The sequence below is a fragment of the Tenebrio molitor genome, chromosome 6 (genome assembly GCF_963966145.1).
Source record: "Tenebrio molitor chromosome 6, icTenMoli1.1, whole genome shotgun sequence".
Lineage (NCBI taxonomy): Eukaryota > Metazoa > Arthropoda > Insecta > Coleoptera > Tenebrionidae > Tenebrio > Tenebrio molitor.
This window is the reverse complement of record NC_091051.1, coordinates 10754960-10769110: the sequence shown is the minus strand read 5'-3', so window position 1 is coordinate 10769110 and position 14151 is coordinate 10754960. Positions and strand designations below refer to the sequence as shown.

At 37.4% G+C, this 14151-nt stretch overlaps 2 protein-coding genes across 2 annotated transcripts in view; one reads left to right on the top strand and one right to left on the bottom strand.

Moving 5' to 3' along the window:
* Yip1d1 (Yip1 domain-containing 1) overlaps positions 1–14151 on the bottom strand; it is a 131546-nt gene that overhangs the window by 101091 nt on the left and 16304 nt on the right. The gene's annotated exons all lie outside the window — the stretch shown is intronic.
* On the top strand, positions 502–2304 carry LOC138133237 (UDP-glycosyltransferase UGT5-like). Its single transcript, XM_069051069.1, has 3 exons — positions 502–1558; positions 1614–1833; positions 1893–2304. Exons 1-3 carry the CDS (start codon positions 523–525, stop codon positions 2191–2193), a joined length of 1557 nt encoding a protein of 518 aa, XP_068907170.1. The 5' UTR covers positions 502–522; the 3' UTR covers positions 2194–2304.

Sequence of the window (14151 nt, the reverse complement as noted above, 5' to 3'; positions counted from 1 at the left end):
CAAATCTAAAATTTGACGTTTCTAAAGTTATGATCGCGAGACAACTTCAATTGTGTTCAATGCACTTGGTGCATTTATTTGCATAACGCCAGAGTGAAATAATCACAGGCTGTGGCTACTTGTTTTCACTGTTTTTATAAACAAATACATTTTTCAGCCACTAAAAATAGTGAGACAGTATAGTTTCTTAATACAAAAATTTTTTGATTTTGCTGATAATTTTTCGAGTACCTATCAATTATTTTTAGTCCAGACTTATATCAAATAATCGCGAAGCAATAATAGTTATTGCCATGTGAACGGGTCATGACTGCTGTGAGACTTCGCTACTTGAACTATTAATCTTTACAAAAATAGGACAAGTACCTACTCTTCAATGTCAACCTTTTTTATACTAATTGTTTAATCGAAGAGATAGTCAAATTGGAAGCAATCTCAGACAATTCCATTGTGACACTTGATTTCCATTAAACCACAATTCATATATAAGGAGAACAATACAACCACCAAACAGTTATCAAAATGTTCGGTTTACTCTTGTTGTGTGCGCTTGTATCAGCAAGCAATGGTGCCCGAATTCTCGGTGTCTTCATGACTCCAAGTTACAGTCATCAAGTGGTATTTCAACCGATATGGAAAGAACTATCCCTCAGAGGACACGAAGTTACCGTTTTGACTCCCAATCCCCTCAAGGATCCTACTCTAACGAATCTCACAGAAATCGACTTAAGCTTCAGCTACGCAACATGGAACAACTACAGCATCGCAACACTCGGATCCAAAGAACATTCTACATCTGAAGAACTGAAAAAATTGACTGAAGCATATTTGGCCGTAACAGAAGTTCAACTGAGTCACCCCGAAGTGCAAGAATTACTTAGAAATAACACTCATTACGAATTTGATCTGTTGCTGGTTGAGTTTCTTTGGCCCGTAATGTACGGATTCAAGGACATCTTCAACTGCCCAATGGTAGGAATTGCGTCATTAGGATTAACAGCAACAGCAAATGAAGCTATTGGAAATCCAAGCAACCCAGCGTTGGACCCTGAATTTACGCTCCCGTTTTCGATGAATTTGTCTTTTAAAGAAAGAGTCGTCAGTACAATTTTTCAATTCTTGTTCAAAGTTGGTGCCCAAGTGAGTTTGCGTCCAAAAATGGAAAAGATAAAGCAAAAATTTTTCGGAGATATTAGACGTACAGAAGTTCTAGCTAAAGATGTGAGTTTGGTCATCGTCAATTCAAACTTGGCTCTGCAAAATGTTAAACCACTTGTACCTGCTTTCATCGACATCTCCGGCATACACATAAAACCGAAGAAGCCTTTGCCAAATGATCTACAAAAATACCTGGACAGTGCCAAAGAAGGTGTTATCTACTTCAGTCTTGGCTCAAATGTTAAAAGTGAATTGCTGCCAAAAGAACAAATTGACAAATTTATGAATGTATTTGCCAAATTGCCGTATAAAGTCTTGTGGAAGTTCGAGAACGAACACCTACCAAATAAACCAAAGAATGTGGAAATAAAGAAATGGCTACCTCAGCAAGATCTGCTACGTAAGTTTCTCGTTCAAAGCTCCGATTCCGTTGTTATTATTATTTTCTATTGCAGATCACCCTAACGTCAAGCTGTTCATCACTCAGGGCGGCCTCCAGTCTCTCGACGAAGCAATTCACAACGAAGTACCGATACTTACGATACCATTCTTTGGAGATCAAAGATACAACAGTCATCATTTAGTTCAAAGTGGAGGAGCCCTCTCGATTGATTTCCATTCGTTTACCGAGGAAGAGTTTAAAGAGAAAATCGTCGAACTCATCAGTAACCCTAAGTAAGTACGGGCGTTTAAAATAATATCATTCAAAACTAAGTCTGGTGTAATTTTTAAAGGTACAAGGAGAAAATTACAAAACTGTCAAAGATAGCGAGCGATCAGCCGATGTCAGCTTTAGAAAAAGCGGTCTGGTGGATTGAATACGTTATAAGGCACGATGGTGCTGAACATTTGAGATACGCCGGCATCGATATGCCCTTCTATCAGTATTTTCTCCTAGACGTAATTGCTTTTCTCTTGGCTACGCTTGCTCTAACAGTCTACATACTACGAAGAATAATGAAACATGTCGTCCTCTCCTACAACTTCGCACTCAATTCCATAACGCGGCTCTCAGGAAAAAGTCACGCAGAATAAGTAAATGTAAACATTATCTTTGATCTCAGAGATTTATTATTAATTAAGCCTTATAGGCTAAACTTTTTATACCCCGTCCAAAGAAAATAAACAAATAAGAGTTTGCTACAATTTGGTGTTTTTTTTAACTTCATAAATATGTATTACAATACGCGCATAAAAAAGTTCCGATGCAATTGAAACTTTAGGTGAGTTCATTTTAAAACACAAAAAGATCCAATAGACATATCTGATTTATTGATTGAACGGCCCTTGAAATCCATAGATAAAGCTATCTGGTGGATAGAACAAGTTATAAAGTATAAAGGAGAAGGCCACTTGAAGATCTCGCCTGCGGATATACTATTTCACGGATTCTTTTTATTCGAGATCATTTCATCTTTGCCTACATTTATTACAATCGGCATTTGTTTTTGCATCATCCTAAATTAACGATTTCATTACAAAGTCACCAAAAATATGTGTTAAATATTTGTAATTAGGTAATTAAAAAAAAGTACTGGGAAAAATGAGTTTGTGGTGTAATTGGTAATTTGAGTATATTAATTTGAAGAGTGTTAATATGAGCCTGCTCCATCAAAGTTTGAAAGAAAAATATTGTATTAGCATACATAGCATTTCAGGTGGTTAGTAGGTATATTGGTATAAAATATTTAGGTAAAAGCGACAGAAATTCTGCAGATTCACCCTTGCTTTTGAGTTAATCAAGAGCAAAGTTTCCGTTGTTTAGGAGAAATATCGTTTTACAAAATTATGTTGCGCGATCTCACCTCCGGCTAAAACAATAACAAATTAAGGAGAAGAAGCACATGCTAATAAGATTGGAGGCGAACAATTAGAACTGTCACATTTAATCAGGTAGCTTGAACTTTATCCTTGTATAAATATCCAGTAATTTAGAGGAAGCGAGGAATTTCGCTGAAGTATGTCTCTCAGAGGTGTAGGCAAACAAGACCGCAAGTGCATTTGACTGGTTGTATGTCAAAGTCGGGCAAAAATGTAAATGTCCCGTGTATGGCTGTCAGGCTGTGATTTGCGATGAAGCTCGTATTTCTAACCGTGTTAAGACAACGTTGGGGGTTTCACGAGGTCCCGGATATAAATCTAAAGGGGTGGTGGCTCGACAATGCGGGAAGAGAATTGATTTCGAGTGAGATCGGAATGCTTAGATGCGATCTGATATATCGTTTCACCCATATCGCAGACATTTACAACAACTCACCCTCATATTGTCGGATTCATTATTAAACATGAGAAATGCTTATTGGAGTTTCGAGTGGAACACTTTAATTTCTATTACCCTATAAAAAAGGAATCTAACCGAGACGGAAATGGAGTGATTTAAAGGAATGCGTAGACATCAAATTTTTCGGATGCGGCGTGGCTTTCAATAAATTTAAGAATGAACGTCATGTTTACGTAATTTTTTTCAGTCTGATGGCAGAGATGTCAGCGTGGCTTAGGTCGATTCGGGCACTTTCAATTGATTGAATGGTTTGGCAAGCGGTAGTCCGCGATTTCTATTGAGAGGGTCTTTGATTTATTTTCTTATCCATATTCAGTAGATATGCGTCCTAGCGCTAACATTCCGTGTTGGTGCCGACGCAAACCTAAGACTTTTTTTCAGACGAAATCCTTTGCATGCGTCCTTTAAGTCAATCCCATTTATTCTGATGTGGCCCGGGTTAACGTCAACAATTCCCCATTTACACTCTTCTTGGATGTTTTTAATCATGACCCAGATCCCACCCAACCACGATCATAAAGGTCTTGTACTCTCCTCACATAAAATAAATTATTTTAAGAAAAACACACATTTCACAAATTACAAATGTCTTCCTGCGCACCTTCCTCTAATTTAATTGTGGAGTTTTTTGCCTGCAAAAAACGTAATTGCCTAGTTTATTGTTATCTTGCATGTATTAGCTGAGAATTCACCACCAAGTACATTGTTACAGATTACAGAAAATTGATACAAAACACGCCAACAATACTCTCTTAAATTGCTACTATCATTTAGAAAAAAAAAGAGTCATTGTTGATACCACGTTACAATAACAAGTTAAATTTTTACTTACAACAAAGATTCCACATTTTTTCTCTTCAAACATTCCTTAAACATTTTTTGCTCTATCGACACACTCGTTTCTCGCTTCGGTACAGTAGGATTAAGTTACCGAATCCATGTCAGTTGTTGTGGAAACAACAAAATAACAGAACAGTTATGGATGACAACAGACCTGTTATAGTTTGTAACGGTACTAAATACTGTTACAACAGTATTTTTTAAGTTCATGTAAAATCAGTAGAGCAAAAAATACTTCTCCCAAAATTGGAACAAAATTCTCGATTATATGGCATTTACCGACCTTGTAGCGTAATATACGATTATCTTAATTAGCCTATTTGATCAGAAATAAAAGTTCCATTTTCCAATTCTCGATCACAATAATTTCATTTTTAATATGAAACAACAATGGGGGAAATTTTAGTATTATATTTTCATCACAATATACAGCTACCGATTGCACACTTTTACTTTCAGGTAATTATAAACGCTTGAAATGCATCCCTAGTAAATATGAAACGTTTTAGCTGTTAAAATAAACTCGACTGTTCTCCTTTAATGGATGGAATTTAAATTATTTAATCTTAAATAGAGATAATTCGTATGATTATTATGCAAGCCTTTGGGAGTATTTTTATTTCCGGCGACGTTAAATGAAATTACTTTTATAATTATTATCAGAGTCTGTGTAGCCAAATTAGAGTTATCTTGTCAGATAATGGAAATAATAATTATACACGGCCTTTTATTGCCCCTGTGTGGAGATGTCAGTAGAATCGTCCTTGTTGTAACGTCTCGTGGTCCTCGGTAAAAGTGGATCTACTCCGGAACTGTGCGATCCTTAATTCGGTTATTTCAGCAATTTGTTAAAAGAAATTCGTCCGAATAAATATATATTCGTTAATTTAACTTGTCCAAAAGTGAATTTAACTAAGTAATGGTTCAAGGAACACTGACAAGATTGTGTTGAACTTTACGTCCAAGTTCGAGAAGAAAATTGCTCATCAACTTTGGGATAATTCTTCGTCACACTCAAGCACCTGCCTGCGCATCACAATGAGTTCATTATATTCATCTTGTGACAAACCTCTTTTTTTATTAATTACCACCCACCTCGTCCAGGAAATGGATCAGGGTTTTGTCGCGGACGATTTCCCATCGATGTATTAGTGGTGGCCAACGATTACGAATTAATAAGTCGTTTTGGAATTAGACCTCCGACTAATTATTTTCCGAATCGGCAATGATGTATCACGAAATGGTAATCTGAAAGTCCTCTTCCATTCAGACGCGTTTCGTGAACTCGACTTACCGAGATCCGGAGTGAAATATCGGCAAAGTTTGGTTAAAACGCCGGACATGGCAGCGAAGTGCTTTCGGCTCGGAGAAGGGGGCGAAAACGGATATACAGACGCCACTAAAAGGACGCTCGAGACGTTCATGGTTCAAACGAGATGCCTAATTCCAAAGGCGATAGGTCTCCGTCGCACACGAAACGAGCACAATAAATATACATTTTTTATCTATTTCGAACGAAAACCATGCCAGACCTAAACAAGACGCTCCAGATCAATTTCCCCTTTCACGAGTCAACTTGGCTTACGTTTCGGAATGAACTTCCATTAAACAGTCTGATGAGACTCGGCTAACATACGAGGAGGGAAGCATATAAATCTAAGTAACCGAATGAACTTTGAAACAAAACAAGAACTTTATTTTTCATTGTAACCCTCCGAAACGATGAATTATTGAGGATAGGCCTACATACATTACTCTGCTTTGCTCCTCCATTACCGAAACTTACCCTCGCGCACTTTCATTTTAATTTACGAACCAAAAAATAACGACCAAAGTCACTGCTCCGTGACAAACGCACTTTTTAAATGACTAACATGGTGTTCAACAAAAGAAATCAACATGAAGTGGCATCCTTTCAGTTTAACTAAGATTTTTTTTTCCACATAATTAACCCTGCAAGTAGGGATTTTTTAAACGAAACTGCTGGTTCCTTTTCAATCTTCCGGAACTAACTTCAGAGCTGAAATTTTCAAAATCAGTCTACTCTATTAGGCCAAATTATATTTGTATTGATCCAACAAAATTTCATTTTTCTATTGTAGTAAATGGGGGACAAAAAGAGGGTGCCATTGTATTAATATAATTAAATGAGTAATCGCTACCATTTGTCTTTATGTCGGTACATGGTGAGTATACTCGTAAATATATCACTTAGACGAACAGCACAGCAGGTCTCACAAAAAAAAAAAAAACAAGAAAAAGGAGCACATATGTTCCAAAAAATAGAAACCGACGTGGTTCCAAAGAAAAAATGGTCATAGGTAAGAGTAGTGAGAGCACAGTACACCTAAATCTTTGTAGCAAAAATACTGGATGAATCATACATAACTTCCGTTACAGTGGTTAGTTTATTCGGAATCGTATTGTAATATGCACATTCCTAACCTTATACGAGGGCGGAAAGTTAACCATTCCTTTTTATCATTTCTTCCCTCTCTTGGTCAGTAATAGGCCACTTTCCGCCCTGTTATAACGTTTTTCCAGTGACGTGCACGAATTGTCGAAAAACGGTAGAAATGAATTTGCACCAAATTAATTGTTTATTTGCTAAAAATGTAATGATTCCGAATAAAATAGTACGAGTAATCTACTATTATTCGGAATCGTATTGTAATATACGCAATCCTAACCTTATACGAGGGCGGAAAGTTAACCATTCCTTTTTATTTTTACTTCCCTCTCTTGGTCAGTAATAGGCCACTTCCCGTCCTGAATGACCCCCTCAATAATTATGTGTCGTCTTCTTTTTATGATATTATGATTTGAAAAGTACACATTGACAAGACGATGACTGAAAAATTAACAAAAAAAAAATGTGCAGGGTGCCAGTACTATTACAAAATACCAAGTGACTATAAATCATTGAAGCCGATTTAGTAGATTGGCATCCCTGAGCAATTGGTAAGCCTCGTTATTGCCAACATCCCATGTCGTCATTTTTTAGGTTAGGATTTTGGAAGTTTAGTGTTATTGTGAATAATCCACATTGTACTCGTAAATAAGATTTAACGAAATAATGGTGACAACAGGTTTTACTACTCTGAATTAATTTTCATGTTGCAATCCGCTTCGAAAAGAAACAATAAATTAATGTAGATAGTGTGCTCAGTAGTGGGTGAAGTAGCTTCTTGAAGAAATCTGAAAAATATTCTGAAAAAATGTAGTTGAAAGTGAAAAACAAGTCCAGTATGATACTGTACAAAAAAAACACTGAAGGATACTTCCAACGCAACCTAACATTGGCAGAATAAAACTTTCATTGTATAAACACCGTTCACGTTGTTTTGGCATAATGGGAGGCCATAATTAATTTTTTTAGCGTTGGACACACTGATTTCCGTCACTAAAGTGTCTGACATGTGGACGTATCAAAATGAACAATGCACTACACATTGACGCTATTTATAACCTCAAATTTAGAAAAACAACATCATTCAACAAACAGCTTTACTACCAAATTAAATGCATTATGCCAAAACAACGTGAATGCATTTTATGTTATCTACTAAACTGAATCTGAAAAATAACGCAAAAATAAAGCTGGAAAATTTTTCGAATGGTGATCGATAAATCACCAGATTTTGTGCCACCGATTTACAATTATTTTCCGTGGTTGTAAAACGAGTACATATAATATGATAAACAACAAATCGTGACCAAGTTTATGAGGTTGTCCAAAACATTTCATTAATGACAACGATTACGGTTTAGATTAAAATAATTAATTGTAAGTATTTTTGTAACGTAATAAATGCTGACGTACTCAAACAGAAATTATTTATAATTCAACCCAGTAAGTGAAAAACAAAACAAAACAACGATTTTTCGTTTAACAAAGATTCAAACTGGAAAGAGTATACCTATTGAGGAACATTAATAAAATAAAAATGGGGGTCACGTTTCTAAACGACTAATTCCAGAGTTTAGCCATGATTTTGGAAATTGATTACCACTTGGTTTAGAATTTAGATAATGCAAAATAAAAAGACTTGTTTTTAAATCAGAAGAATATTTATTGAACTCTTGGTACGTAATCACGCATATAATGAAAAAAAGGAATTGAAAAAAATCTCACAGGAGGCACAAGGACCAAATTAAGATATCATTGTGGGTGTCATGCCCAATTTAGAAAACAGTCTTTCCTCCATTTCCCTTTAAATGTATACACCATATGAGGGTAGCACAGACATATTCTCATTCCCTAAGCTTCTACAGCATTTTGTTACCGGTTACCCCGTATTTGAACAACTCTTCATTTCTATTTGGTCGGTATCAGAAATAAAATACTTATTCAAACATGAAATTCAATTAATACAGTTTTCTTTTCATTCTGGGTGTCATTATCATATGGCCATACAACCCCTAATCCAGATGGACCAGCTACCCCTTTTGCGCTGAATGTAACGACCCACCCCTACTTAGACACATGTTTGCCACACAAGGAAACATGAATAAAATTGCTTAAATCCTACGACAAACTAAAGCACACAAGCAGAGCTTTTCAGTGACAGCTTGAAAAGGTAGGTAATTGGAAATTACCCAATTTTTTTGGTTATGCACTGTAAAAAAATGACTTTATATGTTGAATCGACCCGACTACTTTTTTTTTGGTAGATGACGATAATAAAAAAAAATAGCGGACAATCTCCCCCTCGATGGCCATCTTTCCTGGAATCTCCCCTAAATGAATCATACTTTTAACCAATTTTTCTAGATAAAATGTGAAAGATATAAGTAAAAGATTAAAAAAAAAACGAAAGACATGCCAAACAAGGTGGTGCCTTGAAAAAATAATGACCATTAAACATGAACCGCCAATTATTTCGAAAGTAGTTTTATTCAGTGCACAGAAAAACGTACGTTTTAGATAGAATAACCGTTTAAAGTTTAACAAGGAGACTTTATAATGAAGAAATATTTTTTGATGAGGGCAAATTTATGCCTATGCAGTTAAAAGTAAAAGATTTTGAAAAATATCCGTGCACTAATTCATATTGTCAAAATTACAAATTTTCGTTTTAAATTATTAATAGATAGTTTCGTCCCTCGAAAGAAAAATGAAATAATCCATCTGCACGATCAACCGTAATGGGAGCATCATTTATCGTGTCGTCCCCTCATATGTCTCTGAACATTAGCGGCAAAGTAAATGAGATTTTCCTTAACAGCAAGTCTTCGTGTGAGTAAATGGTGTTTTTGTAAAGTGGCGACAAATATTTTTGTTGGCGGTAATCTACCGCGAACACGCTGATCTCTTCTAGATCCGTTCAATATAAGTTAGGTAATTACAGAAATAATCTTTCATAAATTATCTCGGCAAAGTAAAGAGTTTGATGAGAATGAAGCGGTGTAGCTTTAAGCTTCTTGGTTGACTTGCACGTATGCTAAATATACCCTTGAGTTCCAAACTTTAGGGTTGTAATACCTACAGCTCCCTCATGAGATTAACGATAGCTTGATAAGCCTCCGCATAATTGACCCCGATGCGAAATCTTACGTAGAAATGAAATAGTGTACCGGGAGTAAAGAATGTTGAGTGTTACGTCGTCGGTAACTCCCAAGAACAAGAGCGAGCGCTGAGCATCCGCTCGTATTTTCCCAAACAAGCCGTCGATTATTTTAAGAAATTATACTCGTATAATTTGGAAAACATAAAACTGAGAAATGATCTGCGTGACAGGTAATCCGATTTTCGCCAGACGGTGTTCGAGAAGTTTGCGCGGTTTTAAATGGCCACCAACACGCGCTACATTGAGAAAAGTTGAGAGGAAACAAACTGTTTCTCTAAATGCCATTTGTCACAATTTCTTCAGCAGCCGGCGCCAGAGCGATATCAAAAACTAGGCTACATAATGTTAATATAGGTACGGCTCAAATTCCACCCTGTGTGAAACATTTCGCGAATTAACTTTGCAATTGATTGCAAAGAAAAAACAAAGCCCGAGAAATATTAGATACGAGCTTTCAGATGGTATTTGTACTTTGCGAGGAGGGTCGTTTGGGTGCCTCAATCCCCCCATTACCGTGAGTTATGAAGAAAGTGCGTCAGAAGTTCTATTAACAGCCAGAAGCGCCTGTAGCTATAATCCAAAGAAATAAAAATAATTCTTACAAATTTATGACCCGAAAAGAATTATTGTATGCACTTTAATCTTTTAAACAGTGGGGACTGCAATTGGACTCGGCTATATAGCTTTCCGTTTAATTGGACCGACATCCATTTTGTGGAATAAATGACTATCAGTCTATTAGAGAGATTGACTTTCTAGTTTGGTGTTTAATTAGTAAACCGGATAACTAACTTATTAAGCTACATTAGATTCATTAATAAAACATCTTTAGCCGGTAAACATGCCATTGTCCATGGGGGATCCTGACGTCGGGATGGGTAGGGTAGGTAGGTATGTTTGATGTCGGGAACACTTGAAGTGGTAATAATTATAATGAAAACTTGACTGTTGAGTGCCTCCTAGTCCGGACTAGAAGAGTACCAAGTTAAATTAGAAAGTACAGACAGTCTAGGATCGTGGAGAGACGGTGTTCCAAGCATACGAATACAAGAGTTGTCCCTAGCGGTATGATAGGGAAATGTGGGCTTGTAAAGTGTGCGTGTGGCAGGCTCGCTGATAAGACTGACACCGACCTCTCTAGAGGAAACACACCAGTTCCGACAACTCAAGTTTTACCATTTCCGTCTTATTTACATATAGACGTTCTTATAACTGGTAAATTACTATATGCTAACATTGTATTACTTAAATTTACGCCGGCTGGCCTACAACTTCTTATCTGGCTAACAGCCCAGCTTACTTCTTCATTATACAAAGTTTCGCAAGTTGAAAATCAAAACAGTCGGCATAAATTTTTCGGTGACCGTAACGAACTCCTCCCAAGGATAATGAAAAGATAAGGGGTTCGGGAATAAATGTGGAGATCAGCGCGAATCTACCCGAGATCATTAATCAAAATTTGGATACAATGTCAAAGTTATTAAGTCAATGAAAACCATTTGTTAGAGAAAAACGATTAGAGGTAATAAATAACTTATAAGATCCATTAGCACAAAACGAAAATTAATAGAGCTTAGCTTGCAGTGGCAGTAAGATTATTAGAGCAAACACGAATTCGCAATCAATTTATTATTGCTGACTGTTGCATATTTGACAAACGCAGGTAATTCGGTTCGAATGTTCGTCGCAAGCGGGAGCGAACTTTCCGTGTATTTATTCGTGAGCCGGTGCTAATTCGTAGGTGCCTCAGGTCGACATTAATAGCACATATCATGTTACTTTTAAAGTTTGATCCTGTTTAGCGGATGAAAGGATAAGCGTGTATAAAACTTGAACAACAGATCGGCCGGAGGAACTGAGAGCTTCAACGCGAACAGAGTAATGTAGCGAGTAAAACTGATGGGTGAATTTCAAGTTTCCTACATCTTAATGCAACGAATTCATCACGTGTGCGATGCTCGACTATTATTACACCCCCAACCCTATCCACGGGCCCCATCATACGAGACGGCTTAACCGATTCATCCCTAATTTTCCACGAATACACAGTTGAAATTGAATCGCGGATGTTTTATATGCAAAGCCCGACTTTCCAGGACTATACTAGAGCTTTTCCAAAATTAGAGAAAGAAATGGGGGATTAGTTGTCGCGTATTGCATTCTTACTAGCTCCAATTTCACGCGGCCTGGCCATTTGCCACTTCAATTTATTAGATCGCAGTGCACGTCACCATTTTTACATCAACGGACTCGTTAATCACCTGCGTCCAACACAAAAACTACCCGGAAAAATCCGGAGCTTGTTGCAGGAAAACAGCTTGTCGCGACTCTTCAAATAAATTGTTTCGATTGGTTAAAGAAAGAGAGGATAAGACGGCACGAGCCTATTTGCATGTCTCGTCGTCGTCGTCGTCGTCGTCTGCGAAAATCTCCAAGAAATGAACTCGGAGACTCATTTAGACCAGATCGTATCGTCTTCCGTTGTGTTCGATGTTTTATCTGGTTCTGAAATAGCTCGAGAAAAATTAATTTGTGACTGCAAGTGACCCGCTTTGTTTCCAAAAAGTACAAAAATAGAGTATAATTTATTGGTACCCCATCAAGTCGGCAAATGATAAAGAAAAGGGAAGAGGGTGGACAATGTGGTTGGCATTCGAGACACGAGCCTGGAGTGAGATTTATATCGCCTTTGGTTACTGCTTTTGTCGCTAGAGGTGCTCTATTTTATCGCTTCTAGTATTAAACAGGCAATACAATCTCTCGCCGCCCAACTTCGCACAGATCAACAATATAGTGGTCGGCGTAAACCTTATCTAGAGGCAAGACTGATGCCCCACCATATATACCAGATGTTCCACTGGATGTTATTACACAACGTGCAACCAACCCCTATTACAAGAGGTTATCGCAAGAAGTAAGACTGATAGCAGACAGGAAGATTGCTGCATAAATAATTCTCCTTGTTAAGTGACGAGAAATAATAGACTCCAGACTGATTAAGCAATCAAGCACAAATCTAAAACTAGTCCCCTTTCTTCGACGATCTTTAATTAATTATTAAGCGCTCCTTGAAAAATTCATTACAAGAAAAAATTAAAAGGAACGCGTTTAATACAGCACAAAAATAGAACCGGCTGAAGGGTACGGAGGTGTTAAAACGCGTCTTGGGATAACTTTCACCAGTTGCCAGGCTTCTAATGGATTAGTGGCCAAGATGTAGGTACACATCCCTCTGGACAAACATGGACACTATTTCTCTTTCAAGCGCGCGCCATTGTGCCGGAGTACTTTCATCCAAAGTTTCATTGAAAATTGTCATTTGTAAACTCTCGCCGCCTCGCATTCTGACCCCGCTACGCCGCCAACCACGTCAACAAAATGTTGGCAAAAATTAAACCCCACAAAGTGAATACGTACATACATATTCATTCGCAAAAATGCAACAACGACACCGTTTAAATCGGCATGATACGTGTGTTGATTTTGCCTCTCAATTTGTTTATATTAATGCGATTCGTTGGAACGATCCTATTTGGCTAACGTTGGAAGTATTGAGTAAGTCGGATCGATACGAAACTCGCCCGTGTGAAGAAACGCCGCGATACAAATTATTAAGAAAACAAAACGGCGAGGATAGTTTCTGGAAAAGTGTCATTGTTTATTAGTAATTCGGAAGCAATTTGAGCACATTTCCCCAAAATCTAGGTTATGCGAATCATTTTTCTTGTACACATTTTTCTTGGGGGCAATATTTCAAGTTGAAACGAACACAACACTTGGGTCGCGTTTCAGCTTGAAAAATGTTGCTAGTGTCATTTATTGTTCATGGCGAATTTTCTCTACGACGTCGGGCCGTAATAAGATCTCCGGTCCTCACTTATGCCCGAATGATTATTTATCGCAGTGATTAAACATTCATTGTTGTTCGTTCGTAGAACAAGTGAGATTGGCGGGATTTGCCGAAATTTAATTACATCCAGGATCGAGTTTCGCGTGCAACAAACACTCTTCTCTTGGTAGGTGGAATCGGCACGCTAAGCAGATGACAGCAGAGCAAACGCAACGTACTGACAGCTGTTTGTAGTAACACGGTGTGGTGTTGTTAATTGCACGTGTCTGCTTCTGCTAATAACGCAAATATCTCGACAATTTTCAATTTTTCCCCTCTTCGTGACGTGATCCACTTTCTTGATGACGGCGCACCATCGCCATAACACTTCCTAATGGATTAAGAAAGTTTTCGGGAATTAGCTCCAATAAGCTGTCTTTAATTTTTACATAAATCGAGGTATAACTGGGCAG

Excerpts from the sequence above, each read along its gene's own strand:
- LOC138133237 (XM_069051069.1), top strand. The coding sequence starts at position 523 with ATGTTCGGTTTACTCTTGTTGTGTGCGCTTGTATCAGCAAGCAATGGT. Across the intron at positions 1,559-1,613 it reads ACCTCAGCAAGATCTGCTAC|ATCACCCTAACGTCAAGCTG; the intron begins GTAAGTTTCTCG and ends TTTCTATTGCAG. Across the intron at positions 1,834-1,892 it reads GAACTCATCAGTAACCCTAA|GTACAAGGAGAAAATTACAA; the intron begins GTAAGTACGGGC and ends TAATTTTTAAAG.